Source organism: Leptidea sinapis, chromosome 25 (assembly GCF_905404315.1).
Source record: "Leptidea sinapis chromosome 25, ilLepSina1.1, whole genome shotgun sequence".
NCBI lineage: Eukaryota > Metazoa > Arthropoda > Insecta > Lepidoptera > Pieridae > Leptidea > Leptidea sinapis.
Genome location: NC_066289.1, coordinates 1,520,382 through 1,547,370, shown reverse-complemented (window position 1 = coordinate 1,547,370; position 26,989 = coordinate 1,520,382). Strand labels below are relative to the sequence as shown.

At 33.4% G+C, this 26,989-nt stretch overlaps 2 protein-coding genes across 2 annotated transcripts in view; both read left to right on the top strand.

Moving 5' to 3' along the window:
* Positions 1-346: 346 nt before the first annotated feature.
* On the top strand, positions 347-4,350 carry LOC126972237 (ribosome production factor 2 homolog). The gene is made up of 5 exons (XM_050818882.1): positions 347-515; positions 615-830; positions 1,263-1,536; positions 1,886-2,027; positions 4,039-4,350. The coding sequence occupies exons 1-5, from the start codon at positions 493-495 to the stop codon at positions 4,323-4,325; spliced, it is 942 nt and encodes a 313-aa protein (XP_050674839.1). The 5' UTR covers positions 347-492; the 3' UTR covers positions 4,326-4,350.
* An 8,871-nt stretch (positions 4,351-13,221) lies between these two features.
* Positions 13,222-26,989, top strand: part of LOC126972215 (organic cation transporter protein-like) — a 75,792-nt gene continuing 62,024 nt past the window's right edge. The window contains exon 1 of the mRNA XM_050818849.1: positions 13,222-13,514. Within this exon, the coding sequence (XP_050674806.1) occupies positions 13,418-13,514 (97 nt within the window). The 5' untranslated portion in view covers positions 13,222-13,417. The remainder of the gene's footprint in view (positions 13,515-26,989) is intronic.

Sequence of the window (26,989 nt, the reverse complement as noted above, 5' to 3'; positions counted from 1 at the left end):
CTAATACCAGGCCCAAATTACGTGCAGTTTTTACATATTCTACTGGTGTATCATTTATTTTTACTTTTTCGTTGCAGTTACATATATATTTAATTTGGTTTTTTGTTCCAAGGGCTAACATCTGTGATGTGTGCTATCTCATGTACCTGTTTTTATTTTACATATTTTGAGTGCCTACTTTAGTTTAGAATAGAAACGCAGAGAAAAATAATTTAGAATTTAATTCTTTTTTTATTTCATGACCATGTATGGCTCAAATGCACATACCGTGCAGTGCAATACCGAAGAAAAGAAAAACGTCAACTCTCAATACAAAATTGACATTTGACTGTATTTTTGACAATTGAGTAGGTAATCATTTAGATTTTTAGCACGTGTTGAATTTGTAACTAGAAAATAGAAATACGAGTGAAAAAGTTAAAATATAACTAAGGCACTTGGCTCTGTATAAGCTTAGAATTAATATTTTTATAAAGTAACTTTAGCACAAGTATGGGTGTCATTCAGAGAATAAAGTAAGTCCCCCAAGACTAATCTCACAGCACAATGTTGATATTATAATTTTATTAGTTATAATGAAACCGTACTTAATGTATTTGCTGTTATCTTTATAGGAAACCTACAACACGCAAAGGTAAAAAGGTTTTGCAGTCGAAAGAGCCTAAACCCATTGAAGGACCAAAACAATGTATATTCCTTCAAGCGCGCAACCCATCAGAAAGAGCCAGAAAAGTATTGAAAGATATCTATAACTTAAAAAAACCAGACGCCGCGTATCTTAGCCGTAAAAACGATTTTGTCCCATTTGAAGATGCAACACTAATTGAAAAGTAAGTGTAAAATAGTGTACTTGGCAACTTCTTCTGTAAAGACTGGACCAGTGGGGTTAATTAAATTATATTGTATAATGTATTACTGTATACCATAGAAAAAGGCAATCCATGCCATGATGCAAACTATGTATTTGTATAAGTTCTTAAATCACTCTTTTATCTTATATTGGATGCAGCACCTTACAAACTAATTTGTAATGTATATTTCAACCATTGTAAAATACTCTATTTGATTGAAAAGAGTGGCTGTTGAGTTTCTTGTATTTTTATTTTATTTTCTTCTCACGAGAACAACTTTTTCCGAACATATGGTAAATTAAGTAATTTAGAAGAAATATTTAAAGTGACTATTCAAAAGCACTTACTTTAAGCCTTATTGAATAAAGTTTATTTGACTTTGACTTTAATTAATAATTATTTATGTTTCAGATTATGTTATAAAAAAGAAGCTGCACTGTTTGGTATAAGTTCACATTCAAAGAAAAGACCTCACAATATTGTTTTAGGCAGAACTTTTGATTATGGAGTACTGGATATGATAGAATTAGGGGCTGATAACTTCAAAGCAATGTCAGAGTTCCACAACATGAAAGTCTTAGCTGGTGTCAAACCCTGCCTGCTTTTCAATGGCCCTGCATGGGATCTGAATCAGGATTTGAAGAGAATCAAATCTTTGTTTGTTGACTTCTTTCACAGAGAAAAGGTAAGTTTTCTATATCAAAATTAGCTAGTTTTACTTATAAAAAGAAATGTAACATATTATAACAGTATTTCTGATTTTATGTTATAATAATCTAAATTTACTGATGTTATTATTTGAACTCAGATGTTCAAATGTTTTGCACCACAATTATATTCATCCAAAGATCTTCAATTAACAAAGATATTTAGACATCCAGTGAATACACCAACATAATGTACCTTTCTGCAACAATTATATGTTTAAAATCTTATGGTCCGAAGTGTTTTTTTTAACTCATCAATATATTCTTTTAGGTTACATTTAAAATATCAGTTTAACACTGTTCTCACATGAAAATTTTCTATTTCAGATTGAAAGCATAAGACTACAAGGCTTGGAACATGTTCTTAGCTTTACAGCTTCTGACGATGGTATAATATATCTGAGGTCATATAGAATACTATTAAAGAAAAGTGGCCAACGAACCCCGAGGGTAGAGCTTGAAGAAATTGGTATGTTTCTACTTATATACTATCAATATCACACACCCTAGCCTGTGTTATTATGTCTTAACAAGTAACACTAACATATATAAATAAAACTCTAACAATCTTTTAATTTACCAGTGGAAGGCTCCTTTGCACTGGATGCCGGCTAGATTATGGTTACCACAACGGCGGCTATTTCTGCCGTGAAGCATTAATGTGTAACCAATACTATGTTTCGGTCTGAAGGGCGCCATAGCTATTGAAATTACTGGGCAAATAAGACTTGACAACTTATGTCTCAAGGCGCAGTTGTAGTGCCACTCAGAATTTTTGGGATTTCAATAATCCTGAGTGGCACAGCATTGTAATGGGCAGGGCATATCAATTACCATCAGCTGAACATCTGTCTTGTCTTTTTAAACAAAAAAACAATCAATCATAGGTACTTCTTCCATGAGTATCAATGCAAACTCTCTCATTCCTGGTATGTGGCAATCTGGTAATTTCTAGTTCATTCCCAATCTGATTGCATAACATTGCTCATCACTTCCATTGATATTAGCTCTATTCAAACAAATTAAAAAATATTTCAGTACTTGATAATGTCTCAATGTTCAAATATTCAGAAAGATAGTAAATGAAGCTGGACACGATAAAAAACTAGTTTAAAATTATTTAAAGTGAACATTATAATTTATGGAGTTATTTGTTATCTTGATATGTTAAACTATATTCAAAAGTGAAAGAATGGGCTATTTTATGGCATATTTTATGCTGTCATAAGTCTAATCATCAGCTGGCCATTACGGTTGCAATTTGAAAAGACTATTCATATAATCAACAATGCAACTTATGTATAATTAATAGAAAATATTTATTTCATTACAACATTTATTCTCTAATAAAATTTAATAAATATAACAAAACTATTTACATTAAACATGGAAAAAGTCATCTTGAAGGCTAAGAAGAAAGAACACCAATTGAAGTTTTAACTAATATAACAATTACACAAATTAAAGTTGAGAAAAAAAATTATGAATGATACTGAGCCAACCGTTTGACTGACGTTTCGTTGATAAATCTTGTAGGTATGTCTTGTTCAACTCTCAGGTTGTGGCTTCTTTCAACTTTAATTTGTATTATTAATCCCAGCAGAAGTGAGGATTATCAGTTCAAAAAAATAACAACTTGGTAACATAACAATGCAAATCTGATTAAACCAATATACAATTTCATTACAAATAGTACATAGAGAGCCTTTCATTCAATTGTACTGCGAAAACCACTGAACCAAAAACCATTATCGAATCCACCTGAAGACACACAACAATCTCAAATTCACTGGAACACACAAAAAATCATCAAAATCGGTCCAGCCGTTTAGGAGGAGTTCAGTTAGAACAGATGCACAAATGAAATATATATATTAACATAATTATTTTTATCAATCTGAGACATATGTGTACCAGCCTAGTAGCAATGTTTATTTAGATACAGAAATATTCTTAATCTAAAATATATATGTTTCCTACACGGACTAGTAAAAAAAGGACTCCGCGCATTTTAGCAAGTGAAGCACAGTTATGCTAGTGTGTGTACAGTTACGGGGGATACTAGTTACACAATTTTTTCTCCCTTAAATAATCATATATGGCCACATATACTTATAAAGTATCGTTTTTACACTTTTTTACAACACATGATGGCATTTTTAAAATATTGAGATGCAAACTGCTCTGTCACAGACAATGACAATTCTCATAATGGCCGCCTATCGGCCTGTAGTAGTGTAAGTGTGTGCATGGGGCTATCTATTTACCCGTTAATTTTGGTGCTACACTGTTATCTAACATGACACGGAGTCCTTTTTTTTTACTAGTCCGTGGTAAACTATAATAATATGCCTATTTCATTCACAAGTATAATGTGCCTATTTTTGATTCTCCTGACTTTAATTCTGTTTGCTGAATTGCAGATAAACAAATTGCTTCAAAAGTAGACTTATCATAGATCATGATTTTTGTTTCTACAGGTCCATCAATTGATTTTAAACTCAGGAGGACTCGATTGGCAGCAGATGAATTATTCAAGGAAGCTTGCAAAGTACCCAAGGAATTGAAACCACTTACAAAGAAGAATATTTCAAGAGATGCCTTCGGAAGCAAACTTGGTAGAGTACATATTGGTAAACAAGATATTAAGAGATTACAGACAAGGAAGATGAAGGGCTTGAAAAAGACAGCAGAAGAAAAGAAAGAAATGTTATTAAAGAGGAAAAAGGCAAGAAAGGATGCAAAAAGCTTCCAAGCAACTGTATAACAATAAATTATAACTTTAAATACAATATTTTTCTTCCTGCACTTTCCTATCAAATATTGGCACTATTTGCTAGACAACTCAAGTATTCTTACGGCGATTAGGTTGAGTCACCTCTTGAATTGTCAGTACATTTCTAGAGTGAGACTCTTATATGATTAGTTTGATGTCAAATTCTCATATAAAGTCAACAGTATAACCAAATCAAACCTATTTCTATTTATTTATTTAATAGGAAGCCCATGTTGTATAAAATGTGTTGCCTTATGGTATATTTACACATTAATTACTTATATTATTTAATATAAAAGCGCGTACACCTTCCTTAAAGGCCGGCAACGCTCTTGTGATTCCTCTGGTGTTGCAAGAGAGTGTGGGCGGCGGTGATCACTTAACACCAGGTTACGCTAGTTTGTCCTCCTATTCCATAAAAAAAAACATTGTATACCCCATTTACGGGCTAACTCGACATGCAATTAATTAAATAAATTACAAGTACTTAATAACATTATTAACATAAGACAATTTCCTTGTTTACTTACTATCTAAATTAACATAGGAAGTAATTAAAACCTACACAAAAATATAAAAAACTTATAACTATTAACAATAAAACCAAATTTTATTTAAACTAAATTTAAAATACAGTAACTATTATTAAATACGAAAAAACGAATGATATTATTTAATAAAATGATTTTTAATTTTGCGCTTGAAAATCGATACAGAGTTCCAAAATATGTCCAATTCTGCTATTTTAAATATATTGTTATAGGACATTACAATTCTGTTAATAGGAGCGGTCCTACCTAGGTTACTCTTTGTAATTCTTGGCCTAAAAGTAATTTTATTTCTAATATGTGACTGTGCATTTTGTCTTGGCATCGCTAACCTTATTCTGTTTAATAAGTTTGGGCTGTCAATAGCTCCATTTACAATTTTATGCAAAAAACAGAGATCTATTGAGTTTCTACGATTGCATAGTGATATGGTTTTATAAAGTTTTAAGAGATCGTTGGTATTATTAATTTCTTTTAATATATTGTCCTCGTAGGCTAAGTGTAGTAAGATTTTTTTTTTACTCTTTCTATTCTGTCTTTATGCACTTGATAGTTAGGATTCCATACAACAGAGCAATATTCAAGTTTACTTCTAATCATTGAATTAAACAGCGTTAATTTTGTGCGTGATCTTTTGTACTTCTTACCATGAAACCTAAAAGCTTAAGAGCATTACTCACCAGATTATCTATATGTGGTATGAAACTCAACTTACAATCTAGTATGACCCCGAGATCATTTATTTGATTGACGGTTTCTAATATGTTGCTATTTATACTGTCATCAAAATTAATATTTACTACTTTTCTGCTGAAGGTGATACTGTAACATTTTAAATGATTTTCATTGCACCATACCGAAAGTCTATCTAAATCCTGTTGCATATTCCTTGAGTCTTCAATATTATTTATTTCACTATACATCTTGAGGTCAGCTGCATAAAGATGGAACTTACAAAACTTGAAACATTTAACTGTATCATTAATGAAAATACCGAATAACGTGGGGCCGAGATTGGAACCCTGCGGAACACTAGATGTCGCAATAAAAGTATTTGACTGGTAATATTTCAATTCAGTCTCATCAAAAGATGCACCTTTTGCAGGTAAAGCAAATCCCTTAGAGTTCTTAGAATTCATACAATGTATTTTGAGACCATTAAACATAGGTAAAGTCAAAGTTGATAATACGAAATACAAAGTTTAATGTCTTGTGCGCTAACTTCTTAACATCGTACAACACGGTGGCAACGGCAGTAAACAAGATGTTAATTATATATTCATTAAGTGGTAACATTTCAATATAAACAATAGATATAACTGTATTATATATTCTGGTCAATTTGACTGATAGCATATTTCGTATTTATTGTAAGTTTATCTGTTTGACACCTGTTTGGCGATTTCTTTTTATTTATTTTACCATAATAAATGTTAGGATAAAGTAGAATCAGTAAAAAGAACAACTACAAGAAACTACTTGTAAATTATAGTTTAACACATTGTTTTAAAGTGCTGCAGCCTGCAACCAGCAGGGGTTTCCTTTATTTCGGAAACAAAGGGGAAAAAACTACGAAATCATTATTTAGTAGCAGGAATAACATTCATAAGCTTGATTTGTATAATTTTCGGAAAGACATTTTGTCTCGAATATCATTGTCTCGCCGCTCCTTCGCGTTTCAGGGGTATACAACGCCGACGTATGTATGATATTTTTTATAGTGAGTATGACACTCAATGTTATCAGTAGAGAAAAGGTAACGGTTAAGACCAGTGTTGTTTCGGGTCTAGAGAGTTAACATAAGGTAAGATTTCATTTGGCTCTCTCAGATTTTCAAAACAAAATTATTGTCGCGCTAAGGCGAAACAAATATCATGAGTGAAAAACTCAAAAATCAGGGTTTTATTCTCGCCTATTTCTGAATGAGAAGGAAATATTATGTAAGTATAAGATTGTTTTAATTATTTCGCTTATAGGTAAGGGTTCTGTTTGCGGGCTATATTATTAAGAACTGTTTTTTATGGAAGAGAGGACAAACGAGCGTAGGTACGGGTCACCTGATGTTAAGTAAGCCACAAGTTATGATATCATCCCCACCATCTGGATGTGTGGCGGTCCTCCACAGTACGGTTTTCAAGGAGCTTTCTTCCTCGTACTATAAAGCTGTGGAATGAGCATTCTTGTGCGGTGTTTCCGGGACGATACAACATGGGTAGGTACCTTCAAAAAAAGTGCGTACCCTTCCTTAAAGGCCGACAACGCTCTTGTGATTCCTCTGGTGTTGCAAGAGAATGTGGGCGGCGGTGATCACTTAACACCAGGTGACCCGTACGCTCGTTTGTCCTCCTTTATCTTGCAACACCAGAGGAATCACAGGAGCGTTGCCGGCCGTAACATAGAAGGTACCCATGTCGTATTGTCCCGGAAACACCGTACAAGGAAGCTCATTCCACAGCTTGGTTGTAGGTACGTGGAAGAAAGATCCTTGAAAACTAAACTGGAGGAACGCCACACATTCTGGTGATGAAAATATTATCCTAATATGTGGCGTGTCGTGCGAAGGTGTAATTCGGTGGCAAGAATCAACAGCTCTTCGGAACACTTCTCGTGATAGATGCGGTAGAAGACGCACAATGATCCGACGTCTCACCTCAACGCGATGTGATCTAGCCGTTCGCAGAGCACTGTATCCCCAAAAATAATTATTGTCGATTTTTGAAGTAATCTATTACTTTAAAAAACTAAAATTAAAGCTTAATAGAGCCACGGATGAGAAAAAAAAGAAGGACTCCGCGCCGTGATATTAGCAAGTGAAGCACCGTTATGCTAGTGTGTGTGTGGTTACGGGGATACTAGTTACACAATTTTTATCCCTTAAATAATCATATATGGCCTCAAATACTTATATAGTATCATCTTTACACTTTTTCACAACGGACGACGGTATTTTTAAAATATTTTATTGAGCAGATTATACGCAAACTGATCTGTCACATACGATGACAATTCTCATAATGGCCGCCTATCGGCCTGTAGTAGTTTAAGTGTGTGCGTGGCGCTATGTATTTACACATTAATCGGCTTGTTTTGGTGCTACACTGTTATGTAAGCGGACACGGAGTCCTTATTTTTTTACAAGTCCGTGAATAGAGCATTAAATAATGATTTTCACTTATTTGGTGTCATTAGTCAAAACCTTAAAAATGTCATGGCGAAGGGTGGGGGTGACATATTGTGCAGACATTTATTTATTTATTTACGATAGTGCAACAGCATTCAATATTACATTACAATAGACTTACAAATATGCCAATTTAGGATTAAAAATTATAATCGTAAAACTTTAATAGGAATAGATGTGTTACACCTACACCTGTTATTTTATGCTAGTATTGTAACTACCATAATAAATAATAATAATCGTATCTCGTTTTTCCTCCTTCTCCATAAAAAAATTGAACACGATTCATATATTGGATGCAGCGCCTTACAAACTAATTTGTTTTGTAATACTTATAGGTAAATACTACATAGCCATTGTAAAATACTCTATTGATTGAAAACAGTGGCCGATGAGTTTCTTGTGTGTTGTTGTTCTTAAGACCTCTATTTTTCCGAACATATTGTAGATTCAGTAATTTAAAAGAAATATTTATAGTGAAGATTCAAAAGCGCTTAGTTTAAAATTTATTTGACTTTGACAAAGGGAACTTTAATTAAGGTAATTATAATTAAATATAATAAATTTATAGCGTTAATTCTTAAAACATGAAGCAACGTTTAGATAACAGTATCATCCAACCACCACATTCGCTTTTCTCGACCATATTTTAGGGAAGGAAATGCTCGCCTTAAGGCGCTATAGTCCTAAAAAGTAACATATTTAAAAATCTACTTAAAATACTTCTACAAATACTACGGCTCCAATTTTTTGACATGTTTATCTTCATTTCTTTATCTAAATTAACGCTGTTTCGAAAACACGATTACGAAAAAAAATCTCGATAGATTTATTTTTTGAAAAATAGTCTTTTTTTATTTGAATTGTTTATATTATCATAATACTATGATAGCTATAAACACAAAACTTATTTTATTCGATAGTTTATTAGTATTAATAAGTTTTCACTGTGGGATTTATCAATACGCTTTTTGAATTATTTTGTATTAATTTTTTTGTAATAAATCAAACGCGACGCCTTGGTTGCATGCTCGCTCAAGCCAGCATTACGCACGTGACCACTGTCAAGGAAGGTACTGTGTTCGTGTCTCTCGGGCTCACATTACGTAAGATTTTAGCAAACAAGTACAAAGCGGGAATCATAGTAAAAAAATAATGATGATGCGACAGCGTATTTGTTGAAATATATAGGTAAATGTAAGTCGGAAAGTGCTAAAATAAAATTTACGTAATATTATTTTGAATATTATGCCACACGGGATTTTTGTATATAATATGTACTTTAGGGAATTTAGATAAATCCAAGATGACCGCTACACAAAATTATGATTTCAGCAATATGGATATCGTGTCCGAGGTTCTCGAGGGTGCAGAGAACGATTTTGTGATCATTTATGAAATCCAAGATGGCCGCCGCACAAAATTATGATTTCAGCAATATGGATATCGTGTCTGAGGTTCTCGAGGGTGCAGAGAACGATTTTGTGATCATTTTTGAAATTCAAGATGGCCGCCGCACAAAATTAAGATTTCAGCAATATGGATATCGTGTCCGAGGTTCTCGAGGGTGCAGATAACGATTTTGTGATCATTTTTGAAATCCAAGATGGCCGCCGCACAAAATTATGATTTCAGCAATATGGGTATCGTGTCCGAGGTTCTCGAGGGTGCAGATAACGATTTTGTGATCATTTTTGAAATCCAAGATGGCCGCCGCACAAAATTATGATTTCAGCAATATGGATATCGTGTCCGAGGTTCTCGAGGGTGAAGAGAACGATTGTGTGATCATATTTGAAATTCAAGATGGCCGCCGCACAAAATTATGATTTCAGCAATATGGGTATCGTATCCGAGGTTCTCGAGGGTGCAGAGAACGATGTTGTGATCATTTTTTAAATCCAAGATGGCCGCCGCACAAAATTATGATTTCAGCAATATGGGTATCGTATCCGAGGTTCTCGAGGGTGCAGAGAACGATGTTGTGATCATTTTTTAAATCCAAGATGGCCGCCGCACAAAAGTATGATTTCAGCAATATGGATATCGTGTCCGAGGTTCTCGAGGATCTTGGATTCCAAAAATGATCCCAAAATCGTTCTCTGCACCCTCGAGAACCTCGGAGACGAAATCCAAATTGCTGAAATAATAATTATGAGCGGCGGCCATCTTTGAATTAAAAAATGATCACAAAATCGTTCTCTGCACCCTCGTGAACCTCGGATACGATACCCATATTGTTGAAATCATAATTTTGCGCGGCGGCCATCCTGGATTTCAAAAATGATCCCAAATTAGTTCTCTGCACCTTCGAGAATCTTGGATACGATATCCATAATGTTGAAATCATAATTTTGCGCGTAATATAACATTTCTCTCATACGTCGATAAAAAAGATTTACTTCAAAAATGCATAAAAAATATTATCAAAGTAATTCCGTACTCTAGCACAACTGTAAGTTTTAAAAAATATTACGCGGTCCTTCTGGGTCGGCGGTCGTTAACCCGCATCGCTCGGTTCGTTCTTAGCCATGCCCGATGCCCGTGTCCATGCGTACCTATCGAATCTAACGTTCGCGCAATTTTTACCTAAAGTGTTGGGAAAACCTCGCCTTAAGCGATAAAAAAGCCTGTGAAGGGAACTCGACCCAATCACAAAAAAGATTGTTCATCCACATATTTTGTAGGTAATAGGTACCTACTCACTAAATAAATACCTCTACTTACAATTTAAACATTTTGTTTATATTTTGCATATAGGTAATTTATGAAATTTATAATATTTTTAAGAAGAAAATTTAAAAGGTCAAATCCTTTAAGGTTAATAGTACTAGGTAGTCATAAGTTTAATTCACCCAAGCTTTCGTATCGTTTAAATATGCCTTTAATTATTTGTAATAAGGTTTCTCTATAAGTCTTTTCTCTCTATAAAGATCTTCTTCAAATTTTGAGGAAGTTGTTTAAATGCCATTGTTCCATGAAGGCAACTCTAAGACTACGATGTTTTGTCGGCGAAAAACAGTTATGACCAAACCTGCAGCGTGTGCTCGAATTGTCTTGCATGAAGATAAAATCCTATCTAAACTCAAAAGATATAAACCATACAGCGAAGCGACCGCATACAACGAAGAGCGGCTCGAATCATCGACGATCAAGTCATCTCCGATCGGCTTGATTCTCTAGCATTGCGTAGAGATGTGGGTTCTCTCTGCATCTTCTACCGCATTTATCACGGGGAGTGCTCAGATTAGCTGTTCGGGTTGATTCCAGCGGCCGAATTCTACCATCGGACATTACGTGCAAAGTACCATCCGCATCACGTAGACGTCTGGCATTCCACAACCGCGCGTTTTCTTCGAAATTTCTTGCCTCGCACAGCCACTTTGTGGAATCAACTACCGGCAGCGGTCTTCCCGAACAGATACGACTTAGGGACCTTCAAGAAAAAAGCATACTCCCACCTTAAAGGCCGGCAACGCATTTCTTGACACAACTGTTGTTGCGGATGTCCATGGGCGGTTGCCTCACCTCTCCCCATCCCGTGAGTCTCTTGCCCGTTTGCCCCCTCTCATATAAAAAAACAAAAAAAAACCACAATAGGAGCAACCATAGGATGCACCTCGCTGTCATACATAGTACTGTCACACCATGTAGAAAGCTTTCCCCAAGACTTATCAAAAGTAAATTAATTGCCTCTTCAGATTAAATAAACATTTATACCTTCCAGAATATACTAGTTGCGTCCGCGTCCCCGGTGCAAGGCCGTCACACAACTACATACCTACAAACAGACAGAAATATCAAAACTGTTGTTGATTGTTATTGTAAAATACATGTGTAATAGCTTCAAGTAGGTACTCACGTTGAATCCTTATACTAATTAGACCAGTGCAGAAGCCTTTGAAAATGATAAAAAGTGAAAAAAATAATAGCAGGATGAAACTTATTGGAAAAATGAGAATATAACAAAAATTAAAGTAATTATTAGGGGGTGTTTTAGGCCAAAAAACAGTTTATCTCGACTTCCGGAAAAACTGCAAGTCCTATGGCAAAAGTTAAATGGCGAAGATGTAGGTAAATAGGTAAGTAAAATACCTCAAAGTTTATGTGATAAATTCAAAAAACCGAGTTTTTACTTTTTAATTTTTTCATTTACAAAAAAAAATCACGTAATATTGTAAAAAGTTACCTTTTTATGTCCCAAATACACTGTAATTTATTTGAATTGAAATATTTATTTTTTAACCTTCTCTCAAATATCGGAAAAGAACCCTTATTTTCAATCGAATAATTCACCCGTCTAAATATCAGCTTTTTTCAAAAAGTTTGTGTGTGCTTTCTATTCGTTGTAATCTTTACTTTCCGATGGTGTAAAAAAATATAAATTACATTTGTAAATGTTCGGAAAATTATACCCATCAAAAGGCATATCATAGAGAATTAATACAGGTGTTATTAGATCTCTAATCTGAAATTATTTACGGCCGTTCTCAATATACTATCTACAGATAGAGATAAATTACTACCTTCTACTGTCAGTAATTAGCAGTCAATAATACTGTCAATAAGCTGTCCCAATATACCCGACATTATTATTGCCTTATATTGGGACGCGTGAATTGAAATTTCCATACAAACTTCTATCGCTTGTAAGCTATACGTCCTCCCATTGATAAGGTGAGTTACCGTCGATAAGTTTATTGGGACAGAAAAGTCAACAATAGTTATGATTTCTATCTCAAGTAAGAGATAGACTGAATATTGGGAACGGCCGTTAGAAGTATGATTTTATGCCATTTGTCAATCGATCCTGTATTTTAATGTCAATCATAAATTCTGTCAAACACATTCATACAAATACCTGTGGTATTTTTAAAAATATATTAAGTCAACCCATAGATGGATTGAATAATCAGATCACCAAAACAGATCATAGATCTGTTAATGAAATGCCAAAATTAGCAGAATTTCAATTGAATATTTTAATCAGCCGCTATTGAAAAGACATCCTTCGCACAAGTAGTATGCTACTCGTATAACACGTCTTCTTTATTCTTTAGACAATATTTCGAAAAGGTCCGAACGCAAACCGGCCGGCAGCGCAACAAAAGTTTTCGTCTTGTGGTGTCGACCGTAGTGTTGTACGGTGTACACTGTACCCTTGACCACTGGTCCAGCGGTAAGCGATCAGTATTCGTCCGTCTTTCCGTAAATACCACCGCGTTCACTTCCGATTTAAATTAGCATTTATTCCGATTATTGAGACATGACAGACATTATCCAGTTGTTAACCTTTATCAGCCACAAGCATGTGATTTATTCATTCAAGCGAGTTTTTAAGTGAAGTTTTGAGGATGAAATCGAAACAAGAAGATATACCGATGCAGCTGGAGTTGCAAGAACTTCTTCAAAAGTCCAACCATGCAGTGATTAGCTCAAAAAGATCGAAGAGTATGTACTTAAAAATTATTTTCAGTTCTATTTAACAAATTTGTGTAATTGTTAATGGCATTTGAACTGTAACATCAGTTACGCTAATTAGGTACCTACAGTAAATGTCAAATATTTGAATAATAATGTACTCAGAGTGTTAAAGATGTCTTGGTCCGTATATTATTATTCGTTAGTATTAAATTATAAATAGTCTCTGTATATTTTTTTTTATCTTAGACTTATAACCGTAAACACCCGGTGTATCTCTTCTTTTCTGTCTGCCTGTATATCTTTCTGGATTTGGATTAAATAATATTTTTACGTAGATAACGAAAATAATCACGAGATACGAATATATATTTACTAGTTAATAAATCAAAAAACATATTTAAAAAATTAAAATATTTACTAATATTCTTTCGACCAAAAAGTTTAGTATTGATATTATCTACGTTTTGAGATATCGACGAAAGCTTTTCAAACAAATCAAATCTATCGAGATTTTTCTTCGTACTCGTGTTTTCGCTACAGTAATTATTACGTTAAAGTTCTGATGATATAATTACATATTCATTTATATGGATCTCCAATAGTTGTACATATAACTTAGATGTAACACATGCCTGATATCTATTTAAATTTGTATTTACTACCAATTATAGGAGAGCACATTCCATAACAATAACAGTGACTATAATTTTCCAATAAAGTGTCTAAAAACTACTTAAGTAAGTATTATAAAAATAAGCTTATTAAATAAAACGTATAATTTCTGAATAAAAAAAAACCGTTGCCTATAATAAAAAGATAATAACTAAATTGCCAGAGCGTCGCTACATTTTTTCACAAAAAGTAAGATCCTCTCACAACCAATGTGTGTTACTACCATTTTTACACATATTTTTTTTTACACATTCACGTGTCCAAGTTTCGTTCGGGTGTTAATGGTTTTAAAGAAAGGACATGGGTTGCGAGGAGGTCTTCTAGGTACATTTATATTAAATCTACTCAACAGTCCATTGCCATCTATTTCCATTGAAAACTTTATAGAAAAATTTGATATCTAGAAGTTATCTATATCTACGAACTGCCAGTGGTTTCATCCTAAAGTAATCGAACTTTTTTTGTAGCACTCTCTATAGCTTCAGATCTTAAATCGGAAGATTAGGTGTTTAATGAGCCTGTTATGAACACGTTCGATTCTGTAAATGAGAGAAAATTTTTGTAAGCGAGAGATCACCCTTGACAACAATATACAAGTTTGCTACGAACCAAGCTGTTGTACAGTTGAAGGATTGTTGTTGCTTTTTGAAATCTTTAGCTAAATCTAAGTATAAAGCCGAGAAATTTGAATGAAGCTGTCACTAAAGAATTTATGTGTTTATCGAATTTTAATTGCTATCGAATATTACGCCTAGGTCTCGAATGGATCTGTTTCCTTCAATTTGTTTCCCAAGATGTTGTATGAACTCATTAATGGACATTTTTTTTCTAGTGAATTTCATAAAATTACATTTGTCCGGATTAAGCAGCATTCGATTTGTTTCACACCATTGAATAAATCTGTCAAGATTCGCTTGTACATATGTTACGTCAGATATTTGAATCGTCTGCGAACAGATAAACCTGACATTTTTTAAATAAATTTGTGATGTCATTAATAAATAAAACATAGAATAAAGGTCCCAGATTAGAGCCCTGCGGAACACTGGAGTTAGCATTGAAAGATTCCCAACACTTGCCATCAATCACTACTCTGGCATTTCGGTTAGAAATATCGTATTTATAAAGATATATCAAAAGATTGAAACTTTGGTAATCGTAGAAGAATTTTATCTATATAAAAATAAGGTAAGCACTGTTAATTTGTAATTTATTATTTAATAGCCTGAGGGTGGTCGCTCCATTCCCAATCATTGGTATCATTTTTTTTAAACCTTTACCACATAAACGTTTTTAAAAAAAAATCTGTGAATTTAGGAACAAAGTAGTTTTGTAAATTTTCTGGGATCATGTATATATATAAATTACATCGTCCAACACAAGACTTGCTAGCTCGACTTAATGGAGTAGTAGACATAATAAGTTTATGTTTCTTCCTGTTGTTAACGTTATGATTATAACAGTTTCTAACAAATTGGCTAATATGCCAATGAAGAAAATACATAATATTATCAAGAGATACTCTCTCTTTAGGATCTAGGTGACAAATAGCGCAAATAAACCATTTCTGGAACTGAATGGATTCTGAATCCCAGAGGTAACCCCGAGGTCCGTCCACACACAATTTTAAGAAATAAGTGAAAAGCTATAATATTATTTTAAAACAGCGAAAAATAATTGGGTACCTATTAAATTCAGCTGAACATAAACAATTTGAATTCAACAAAATAGCCAGAATTCGCCAATTTTCTATAGAGAATCAAAACAAAAAATGTAGATTCCCGGATTCTTGCGTATCATCAAATATGTCCCGAAGCTTGGTGATTATCGATATACCGGTCACGTTCTAAATCAATCCCTACAATTAAAGTGAGTGGCTCAAAATACTTGCATATCGTCTAGATACGCAAGTGAAAAGTACAGAAATATCCTTTTCAATATAGAGTACTATAACAATCAAAATGATAAAGTGTACGTTCATAGAAAAGAAGATCCCCTAGAGGTTGGAAAAGTGCAACGTAGTCGTCATACTGCGTCAGTAAAAACAAGAATGATAGGAATTATATTTTAATGTGTGAGATAACATTAAGTATAACTTTCACAAGAGCAAGAAGATTTATAACTCCATATTGTGCCGTGTACGTGACCAAGATGATGTATGAAGCGACAGACTCTCAGACTACCTCCGGAGCCAGACTAGCTTATCCTTTTCAACTCTTTTGTGCGACGTATCTAAATATACATTGTTGTTCAGAATTAAACCCCGTAGATGACTAACGTACATCAATTACAATAAATGTCGCGTATAAAATTGTTGCGGGGAAACACAAAATACCTTCGTAAGGAAAAATACCGGCTTGAATGTTTTTATAGATAACAATGTAGTTTTATTATGTGCGTATCACTTGTTTATAAGTAACCCTTCTTTATCACATACTTTGTACAAATAACTTTTTTCACGTAAAACTAAACTGAACTGAAACTCCTGCGGTATTTCAATAACCCTCAACTTTTAACCCTCAACTTTGTGTTTTCTTATTGTTGCAAACAGTATGTAGTACTCTTACACCAAACCCCATCAATGCTGGAGTTCTTCATGATGTACTTTAGATAGTTATTCGTCTTGGTAACTTCAATTGCAATTGAACCGGCAAAACCTTTCCCCAAAGTGGTGACCAAATCGTAGCGAGGTTACAGACGGATTTGAGATTACATCAGGCTCATAGAGAACCTGATAAAACCGAACTCTCTTTTCCCTTCCATGCTTTGACGTGAATTTGAGTACTAAGGTCTAAAATCACCGGTTTTCGCCAGTTCTAAGGTCAACAGAGCAGAGTAAGTCTATTGTTAAATTTTTTCGATGCATCGCCCACTTATTCTACCGCTAAGTGATCACTGTGATATGTTTGAAGTCGTCTCTTTTCTGTTGAAAGTTTTACAAGACAGTTAGCAAAATGTTTATTATTGCCATATTTACAGATATTTATTGAATTTCGTATAGATTTGTCTTTAATAAATGCGACACGTGTTATGCTTCTACACGAGGCATCTTGAGGAGATGATGGCTCGCCAAATCTCGCCAGATTCAGTCTCGTGCCATAATTTACAGATATTAAAAATAGCAAGAAATATTTCAAAAAATTATAAGAATAATGAAGATAATTTTCTTGATCGGCAAGAATGCTAATCTAAATTAGGCTAAACCGGTTTTATAAGTCCTAAAATTATGACAAAAATGAATAACATCAACAAAAATACATATCCTCCACTTGTCCTAACATCTAAGTGTTAGGTATAATCACGGGTATAATAAATCTGTAATATTGATCGTAACAGTATTGCTATTATATATTATTATACGTAGATATACAGGTATCATGTCGAGGAAAATCCATTCGTTTATTTTTATGATTTGATGAGATCACTCTATTTTTTTAGAAACATTCGTTAACTATGTTATCTATGTTGTAACTACAAATATATCAAATATATAAAATTCGCGTGTCATGGTGTTAAACATTGAACTCCTCCGAAATGGCTTGACCGTTTCTCATGAAATTTTGAGTGCATATTGGGAAGGTCTGAGAATCGGGAAATATCTTTTTTTCATCCCTCTAAATGTTAAGGGTGGTCCACACGGTTTTTTTTTTATTTTTTTTACATTTTTTTTTAAATTTGATTATGAGTCAGCATTAAAAAATACATACAACTTCAAATTTTCACCCATCTACGATCAACAGTTACTTTTGTGTCGCGATTTTAATATCGGCAATACAACGTCTGCTGGGTCAGCTAGTATATATATACTTCTTTCGATCTGTTCAATGATTGATAATAGGCATATGAACACACCTGAGCAATAAATTTTCATACCTTTCATCACGTAAGAAACGGAGAAAATTTCATCACGTAAATGATGTTTTACCAATATGGTTGGTTAATATTCTCATACTTATAGTATGAGAATATGTACCTATAAGTGACATGTCATGTTGTAGTTTATTAGAACTAATACAAACATTAAAATAGTTTTATTAGTTGTAAAGAAGCACAACGAGGAAAATAATATTACTATTATAAACGAAAAAATATCACTTATAGAATACTTGAGTAGCAGAGTTTGTTAAGTCATGTATATATGTCGCAGGGATATGATAAAAACAGAGATTTGGTCAATTCCCTAAGTGATTTGATCAAATCACGGAAGATGATAAAATAACAACAGAATTTTATCATTTCTCTAAACAAATCTAGTGATTGGATCAAATACCAGAATTGGTTCCGTGAAATGACAAAAAATCTTTTCTTTGGTATATTTTAAAAGAATTATCTGATAAGAATTAGACATAATTTTTATCATTAAAGCAACGTTGTAGATTATGAAAACAACTTCCAGGGAAATTTTTATATATAGGTAGTAATGGTTGGTATATAATACGACTACAGTCCAGGATAGCCGTGTTTCACTGCGACCAATGTAATCTGTATAGCTCACTGCTAAGATTGGTTTATAAATCTTATTATATATTTGGCATTCTTTTGGTCTTCCGAAAGAGGTGCTACGTTTAATGCGTAAAGCATTAAAGGACCACATTCAGAAAAAATCAGGTGTCATCTGCATTATTATAGAATCTACACGCTCTGCAATCTCTGAGACCTAGGATTGAGAAATATTTGATTAATCTGTAGTGCCCCGTTAGGGCTGGTTAGAATATGTAAGTTAGTCCGACTGGCCAAGGGCGTAGCTAGGATTTTGTTAAATTGAGCAGGTGTAGGCAAACCAAGAATATAAGGTAAATGCGAATCTAGATTCAACCAATAATAGTGTATTCTTATAAAATTCGCCTGCCAATAGAATCAACATTGTTTTTGTTTATTAATAGGAATAATAATATTTAATAATGCAATACCTAAGTCATATTGTTTACGGGGGCAGTGACCCTCTCTGCCCGTACCTCGCTACGCCCTTGCGACTGCCTCATACGCAGCCTTTTTGTTGAAGGCTTGGATTAGGGCCTGACCTGTAACGAGTTAATGAATGAATGTCTCAACTGTATTTTGTTCAATATTCGAACATTTGCCCTACTAATGTATGATGTACTTTCATTGATTCGAATGGAAATTCTAATTTTAGAGTTGGACACTGATAGAAGCCGATTTCGGTAAAATCAAATGTCTCGAAAATTCTATACTGTGAAGAAATACGGTGCTTTTTCAAACCAACATTACCTTCTTATAAAATTTTAAGACCTCAATTAAATTTAAAAAGCTTATAGCTTACTGAAACTTATTAAAAGTACTTATTGAGAACAGTTACTTTTTGAGAAAAGTTGAGGTATATCTTGATGAGTCAAGATAAAAAGGAACAATAAAGTTCTACAGGTGATGGATGATTTTACAAAAAATCTCTCATACCACCAATTAAATCTCTAGAAGCTAAAACAAAAACAAAGCCAATTGAATCAATAATCTATAAGGATAATAAAACCACGTGCAGATTCATTTCAAGCAACGTGTACGCCAAAGATGTTCACGATAAACAAACGTATACGTCAATCCACCAAATAGCAACAACATCTGTAGTTATCCTTAACGCCACATGCCAGCTTCTTATCCTATTAGGATTGTACAATGTCACCATTCATCCTCAACCGTAACATTGAAGCAGAGTACTCATAAAACTACTCGTTAAGCAGTTCACAATATTCCAATATGTTGTCGTGAACTCTGTTTCGAATTTGCTCATTCATGCAAACAATGAGAACAAATATTATGAAGACACACACGGCGTCACAGAGCTGCGTACGGTTTTACTCCAACCAGTTTGGCAACTTTGATGCATAAATTAGAGACATTTGACATAGCTTTGTATTATAATACCGTAAAGTTGTATTCTGCGATATGGTAACAACTATATTCTTTTTCTTTTGCAGATGTAGGTTATACGTTCTTTTGCTGGTAGGTGATATGACTTTCCCAATACAATGGGGTGTCGTTCAGAATTATTGCTAAAAACTTCGCATCATCGACGATATACGATGTTATATCTCAGAAATACAGTAATTTCACAGCTTCGTCGTACTCCCAACCGATACAACATAATGCTTACACACTATTATTATAGACGGCGCTGCTGTAAGAAACAGACCATAACATACAACTTTTTCGCTTTCCATCCACTCTGAGTTCTTATTTCATTCTAATGTCTTATGTCAATTTTCTTCAACCGGGTCGGATGAAGGCCTTTTCTTCCACAGATCAGCACAATCTTTTTCTTTCTGTTCCATCACGCTTTTGACTATTTCTAGCCAATTCTATGCCACAACGCTATGATTAATAATTACGGTTTTGTCATGTCATTCTTCTCGTCTCAAAACTGAAAAATATACATAAATATATAATATATACATAGATGTAATTATTATTTAAAAAAAATGTGTTTTTTTTAATTTTTGGGGTACTATACCAGAGGGGTGCACAATAGGGTTCCATTAAAAGGCATAAAAGGCATTTATTTTCTCAAAATTGATACCTTTAGAATTCTTTTTGATGTCATTTCTAATATACTAGTTACTACTACCGCTTCGGAAACAAAGGGCGCTCTAAAAGAGAAGAAGGTGCAAGTAACTCTTTCTTTTAATAAAATATACAATATCGTATTGTCAATGCTATTGCTATAAAATTAGTATAATCTAGTACTAATCTTATTACTAAGACTTCGCTGTCTGTGCATCCGTCTTTCTGTCTGTCAGTGAACTGCATCTTATAAACCGCTAGCATCAGAATCTTTTACAGAGTGTGTTATAGATTATCGTTATCACGTAAATAATAAATACCAATAATTCCTAAAGCTATGCACATTAAAACGACATGGTTGTTTATGATGGAAAGAAGTTAATAAGTATACAAATAAAGTAACTAAAATTTATGAACGATGCGGGACTCGAAGCCGCGCCTCTCGGGTTCTGAGCTCACCATTCGAGTGACGCATGGATCGTAAATCTTACGTACGTGGCTCTATATACAGGATTTTCTTTACGGTTGATAACCTGTTAAATCCCAATAATTACATATTAGGAAATTGACTTGAGATATCGCTTTTTCAAAACTTTTTTTTTATAATAATTTGTAAAATTACCTAATCCCATAAGTGAGAGATATCACTTTAAAATACTTAACAAATTATTTTAGTTACTAACCCCCTAAAACAGCCGCTAAGGAGTGTTTTTTCTTTTTATGACTTAGGCCAATAGAAGAAGATAGAGTGAGAATTAGCAATGCTTTAAGTTAGCAGACTATATATAAGGGGTAAGTGTCAACCAATGCATATTGTGTATCTATATATGTACGTACATACGCAATATATCTACATACCTATATACAGAGTTCTTGGTAACTGTAACAGTGTCGCGAGTTCAGAAAATGCCAACATGCCTTTTGTGTATCTATCTATGTACGTGCACACAATATAACTATATACATAGATACGGAGGTGTCGGTAAGTGTAACAGTGTTTCGAGTTCAATGGTTTTTTTCCCATCTCAGAAACAGCCCAACACAACTACAGAAGGTTTCACCTCAAAAAAAAATGTTCAACAAAAAAACAACCGACTTCAAAAACACTATTCCAAAACAATAGATATAATGTGCACTAAAAAGTATAAAAATAATTGCGTATTTTTATACAATCTAATTAATTAATCTAATTCTAGTTACGATTATTGTTATTTTTGGAATCGGTGTCCTTCCGCCGCGCCCCGCTCTCGCCTCTCGCCTCCTCACGACTCAAGCACATCTCACCTATAACTATGTATGTAGTAACAAACCTATCTTGGATGACACTGACTCCAAAAACCAATATTATTCATAAATATTACAATAATTAACACGGAAGCACCAGCTTTCAAATAAAAAAAGAATTATCAAAATCGATTCACCCAGTCGAAAGTTTTGAGGTACCAAACATAAAAAAAAGAACATATCTACCGACGAATTGAGAACCTCCTCCTTTTTTGAAGTCGGTAAAAAACTTTATGTTGATTTTTTTGCGACTAAAATACTCTCTCGCTTAAATGCCATTAAATCTAGATGTAACGTACTCTATGTAATCCCTTCATATTCCGAGGTGCTCGGCTTAAATCCTGTATAGATACATATAAATTGAACTTAATAAGATATATTATAACAGTTAATATTAAAACATGGTTTTAAATTATCACATAAATTAGATGAGCCACTTTTTGGTGGGTGACTATGTTAGTAGGGCATATTATCATGATTAATAAACTTTTATGGTCTGAGATTATACAAAACTTTCATCAAAAATATATTATGCTAAAAGCTAACCGATACAAAGTATTAAGTTTAGTGAAAAGAAAAACACATATTATTGTATCACATTGTAAATTAAAATGCTTCGATCGTTCTAAAATAATTAAAATTTAAAATAAAATTTATTAAAGTAAATTATGTTTTATGTTATTTATTATTATTTTTCATTTCTCATACTCGGAAAGTAATGTTGTTTTGATCTGATTATTGGGTGGAAAATGCTGCTTGCCTCCATAGGGAGGGAAAAACTCATACAAATTACTTTCCACCTAAGGGCCGGAATGAACTTTAAAAATAGAACTGCTGTCAGCTGTGAAGAGTTTTATGTAAAAAAACAAATTAAAAAAAATGCTGCGGCCATTTGACTTTCTAAACAGCCAGTGTGAACATAGCGCAAACTTCTTTGAGCGGAATAAGCCGCAACAATTACGCGGTGAGTTGCATATTTAAAATTTAAAAAGTCGACTTATATTGTCCTAATTTGAAAATTAATTTAAAATAGGTAGGTAGATAAACAACTACTTTTATTTTACTAATATTCGAAATGAGAAGTAGAATGTTTAACACGGGTAAAATAATCAATTCCTACTCGGACAATAGCGGACCTCGCTGCGCTCGGGCGTCTAAATACCTCGGGAATTGATTCTTTCGACCCTCGGTTAACAATGTACTATTTTTCCCACCTCAATGAAAGTCCCTGGTACGAGAGACAATAGTGGCCGATTCTCTCCCGACAAGACGACTTTTGTCCCTCGTACCAGGAACTAAAAGCGAGCTTTTTCATCCAGGTGGGAAAAAAGTCGTATACGCACCACGTGAGATAAGAAGAACATTGCCACCCGCGATTGTCAATCAATATTCCGCGGGTGAGAATGACCTACTTTTCTCCCTTGGTGCGTAATATACTATTTTATCCTACCAGTATTTTTTCTTATCATATAAACGTCACTAAGGCTGAGATCTATAGGTACAGCATACTTAGACTTTACAACACATAAATAAAAAGAATATGATTAAAAAAGTTGCATTAAAAAAAATATATTAAAAATAGATTGCGTCCGAGTCTCAGACCTATCAAATATATGTACATGGAGCAGTATGGCAACAAACAGTGTGACACGAAAATTTTAATTATTTAAATTATTATAAAATACCCGTATACATAGGATTGCCACTTGTCGAAATTTGGACAAGAGAAAACTTTGCAGAAAATACTTGACTTTTCGTGCAATATTGACTTTAATGCGACCATATTAAATAGTATAATATCGTATGTTATTCTACGGTCTGACAGCAATATTTAAATTGCGATACATACTTAAAATCTCGCAATGTTTGAGTCACTCACTTGACAGTAAGTGTTAGCATTCACGATAAATAATTGCATTAGCATCTTAAGTTCTCCGTACGATCTGAACTCGGATTGTTATCAACAATGTTTACGAAAATGAGGCAAGAGAAACAAATAAAAAATGAGGTAACATAAGAACTGATAGGACTTTTATAGTATTATATACCAGTGCGTAAGTAATATCCGAATTCTAGATCTGTAAGAGTATATTCACGGGTACGGATCGGACCCTGATCGGAGGTAGCGCGAAAGTTCTCTAACGCGGCGCTTTTCACGTGCAATTTCTTGTTCTTCTTCAGCCTTTCATTCGCAATGTTTCGAATCCTAGTTGCATTACGTCTTTGTCAGGAAAGATTTGATCGTCTTTGATCGCGGCATTGTTGATGATAATATCGTCACAATAAGCTAATAGAAACTCCAAACAAACACATCAACCGCTCAACTTGAATAACATGAGATGGACTGTCAGTTGTGTTTTTATACTAATAATAAAAGCGTAAAACTAATAAAATGTCAATCGATACAAAATCTATGGGAAAATGAAAATTGTTCAAAATAATATTTATTTGTAATTTTTATACTAATTATCCTATTCCGGACTAAGAGAAATACAAAAAAAAATTGGCAGCCTTTCTTGAGTTATAAATACTAACACGACTTTATTTCATATATATATATATATATATATATATATATATATATATATATATATATATATATATATAAATATAGATTAAAATTAAACAATACTCTACAAAAACTAAAATAAAATATCTTTTTTGACTAGATATTTTGAGTTTATAAAATATGTACCTATATTTACTTGACTTTTTTATTAATATACACAATATGTCATCAATCATCATTTTATAACTTAGTCTTATAACATCAGTATAATCATGTTGACTAACGGACGTTTTCAGTAACCTATCTATCCTTTTAATTTACTAGAGGTAGACAAATCTATCCTTTTACGCTTACTTCATTGATATAGTGTTTGCTCTGTAAAAGAGAGCTGTTAGTGCTATATATCAGCTTGGTTATAGACAGTCTCTCAAAGAAAAATTTAAAGAAATAAATATTATGACTGTTCATTGTCAGTACATTTATGAAAATTTTATATACGTTCACAAAAATCGTCACCTTTTTGCTCTTAATAGTGATTTTCATTATTATAACACTAGAAATAAGGGATTGCTTGTAACTAATTCTAGTAGGCTTTATAAGATACATAATAGCTTTAAGGGTAAATTTATACACTTCTATAATAAAGTCCCAGTCACTGTTCAGGCATTATCTATAAATAAATTTAAATGTTTTATTAAAAAATGGCTCCGTCGTAAATCCTACTACTCCACAGCTGAATATCTAAGTGAACGGACAGCCTGGGACTAGATTATGATTGTTTTATTGCTATAGAAATGACTGTACAATATTGTATATTTTTTTGAAAAGGGCGCAAAAAACAAATGCTGGGAGAATTTCTTGCGCCGCTTCTTCTCTCTCAGAGCGCCATTTGTTTCCGAAGTGGTAGTAGTATCTAGTATATTAGAAATGACATCAAAAAGAATTCTAAAGGAATCAATTCTGAGAAAATAAATGCCTTTTATGCCTTTTTTACTTACATTTTAATAACCTATCCACATAAAGCATTGGACTATAACTATATTGGACATAACTATAGATAGATAAAATCTTGTCATTAAACGGTGACTGTAATGTATCCGTAACTAGAGATACGTTTTTGAAAACGGCCGTTATTGTTCTATGATGGATGGATAACTGAATATTTACATCCTCGAAAATAATTTAATTAATATCCATAAAACAGGTCAAACATAGATAAGTCACCGTAAAACGTGACTAAATACTTAACAAAATCAATGCCGTTTAGTTTTGCAATAATAATTTCAGATGACCTTCAAATAAAGATTTTAGAGTATGTAGCCTTCTTAACTATAATAATATTTTAAGCCAACTGTATTTCGTGACAAACACGTGGTTCTATACTGTTTCGTAGTTAACTTATACTAATTACATCATCAAGGCTTCATTCATCATTTTTATTCGAATAATAATATGTTTGTCTGTTACTTTTTTCCTCATAGTATAGATAAAACACTAATACAGTAGATTAACAGTGGGAGGCTCCGTTGCACAGGATGCGGTCTAGATTATGGGTTGTAGTACAACGGCGCCTATTTCTGCCGTGAAGCAGTAATGTGTTTCGGTCTGAAGAGCGCCATTGCTAGTGAAATTACTGGGCAAATGAGACTTATCATCTTATGTCTCAAGATGACGAGCGCAATTTTAGTGCTGCTCAGAGGATTCGGGTTTTTCAAGAATTCTGAGCGGTACTGCTTTGTAATGGGCACGGCGTATCAATTACCGTCAGCTGAACGTCCAACTCTTCTCGTCCCTTGTTATCTTTAAAAAAACTTACACATCAATGTACCACACTTGTGGTACATTTTGAACATACTACCATTTTTAACCGACTTCACAAGGAGCAGGTTATCAATTCGATCGGTATTTTTTTATGTATGTACCGATTACTCTGAGATTTATGATCCGATTTACATAAAACTTCTTTTGTTTGATGCGAAATAGATGCCATTTTGTTCCAAAAAAATTACTTAGTTTGACCCAGTAGTTTTCATTTTATGAACATTTATATGAAAATTTTCGTCTTCCTGGATGACATAATTGTCAATAATCATTAACTGACACTAAAACGTAAAAAATTAAAAAATAAACTACGTTTAAAAAAACCGACTTCAAAAACTGAAAGTATCAAATAAGTTAAAATTTAATTTAATACACCTCTTATGCAAACCTTTACCTTTAATATTAATAAATACTATTATTTGTATGTGCTACATATTGATAACATCGAAGTCAGTGTCAAGCCAAATGTAATAATGGTACCTACACTCGCCACGCGTGACTTTGAGTGGGATAGCTTCGTCTAGAACAAAACAACCCAAGCGGACAGACACGCGTGGCCAGACAACTTAAATAATAACAGTAAGTAAGCTGTTTATAATATTAAGTTTTATTTTGTTTAGGGCTTGGCACTGACTTAAAAGCTATCAATAGGTAACACATACAAATAATAGTATTTTATTAATTTTAAACGTAAAGGTTT

What these genes read in the sequence shown, in the direction of transcription:
- LOC126972237 (XM_050818882.1), top strand. Translation starts at nt 493, where the DNA reads ATGGGTGTCATTCAGAGAATAAA. An exon ending in GGTGTCATTCAGAGAATAAA is followed by an intron (nt 516 to 614) that starts GTAAGTCCCCCA and finishes TTATCTTTATAG; the next exon opens with GAAACCTACAACACGCAAAG. An exon ending in GATGCAACACTAATTGAAAA is followed by an intron (nt 831 to 1,262) that starts GTAAGTGTAAAA and finishes TTTATGTTTCAG; the next exon opens with ATTATGTTATAAAAAAGAAG.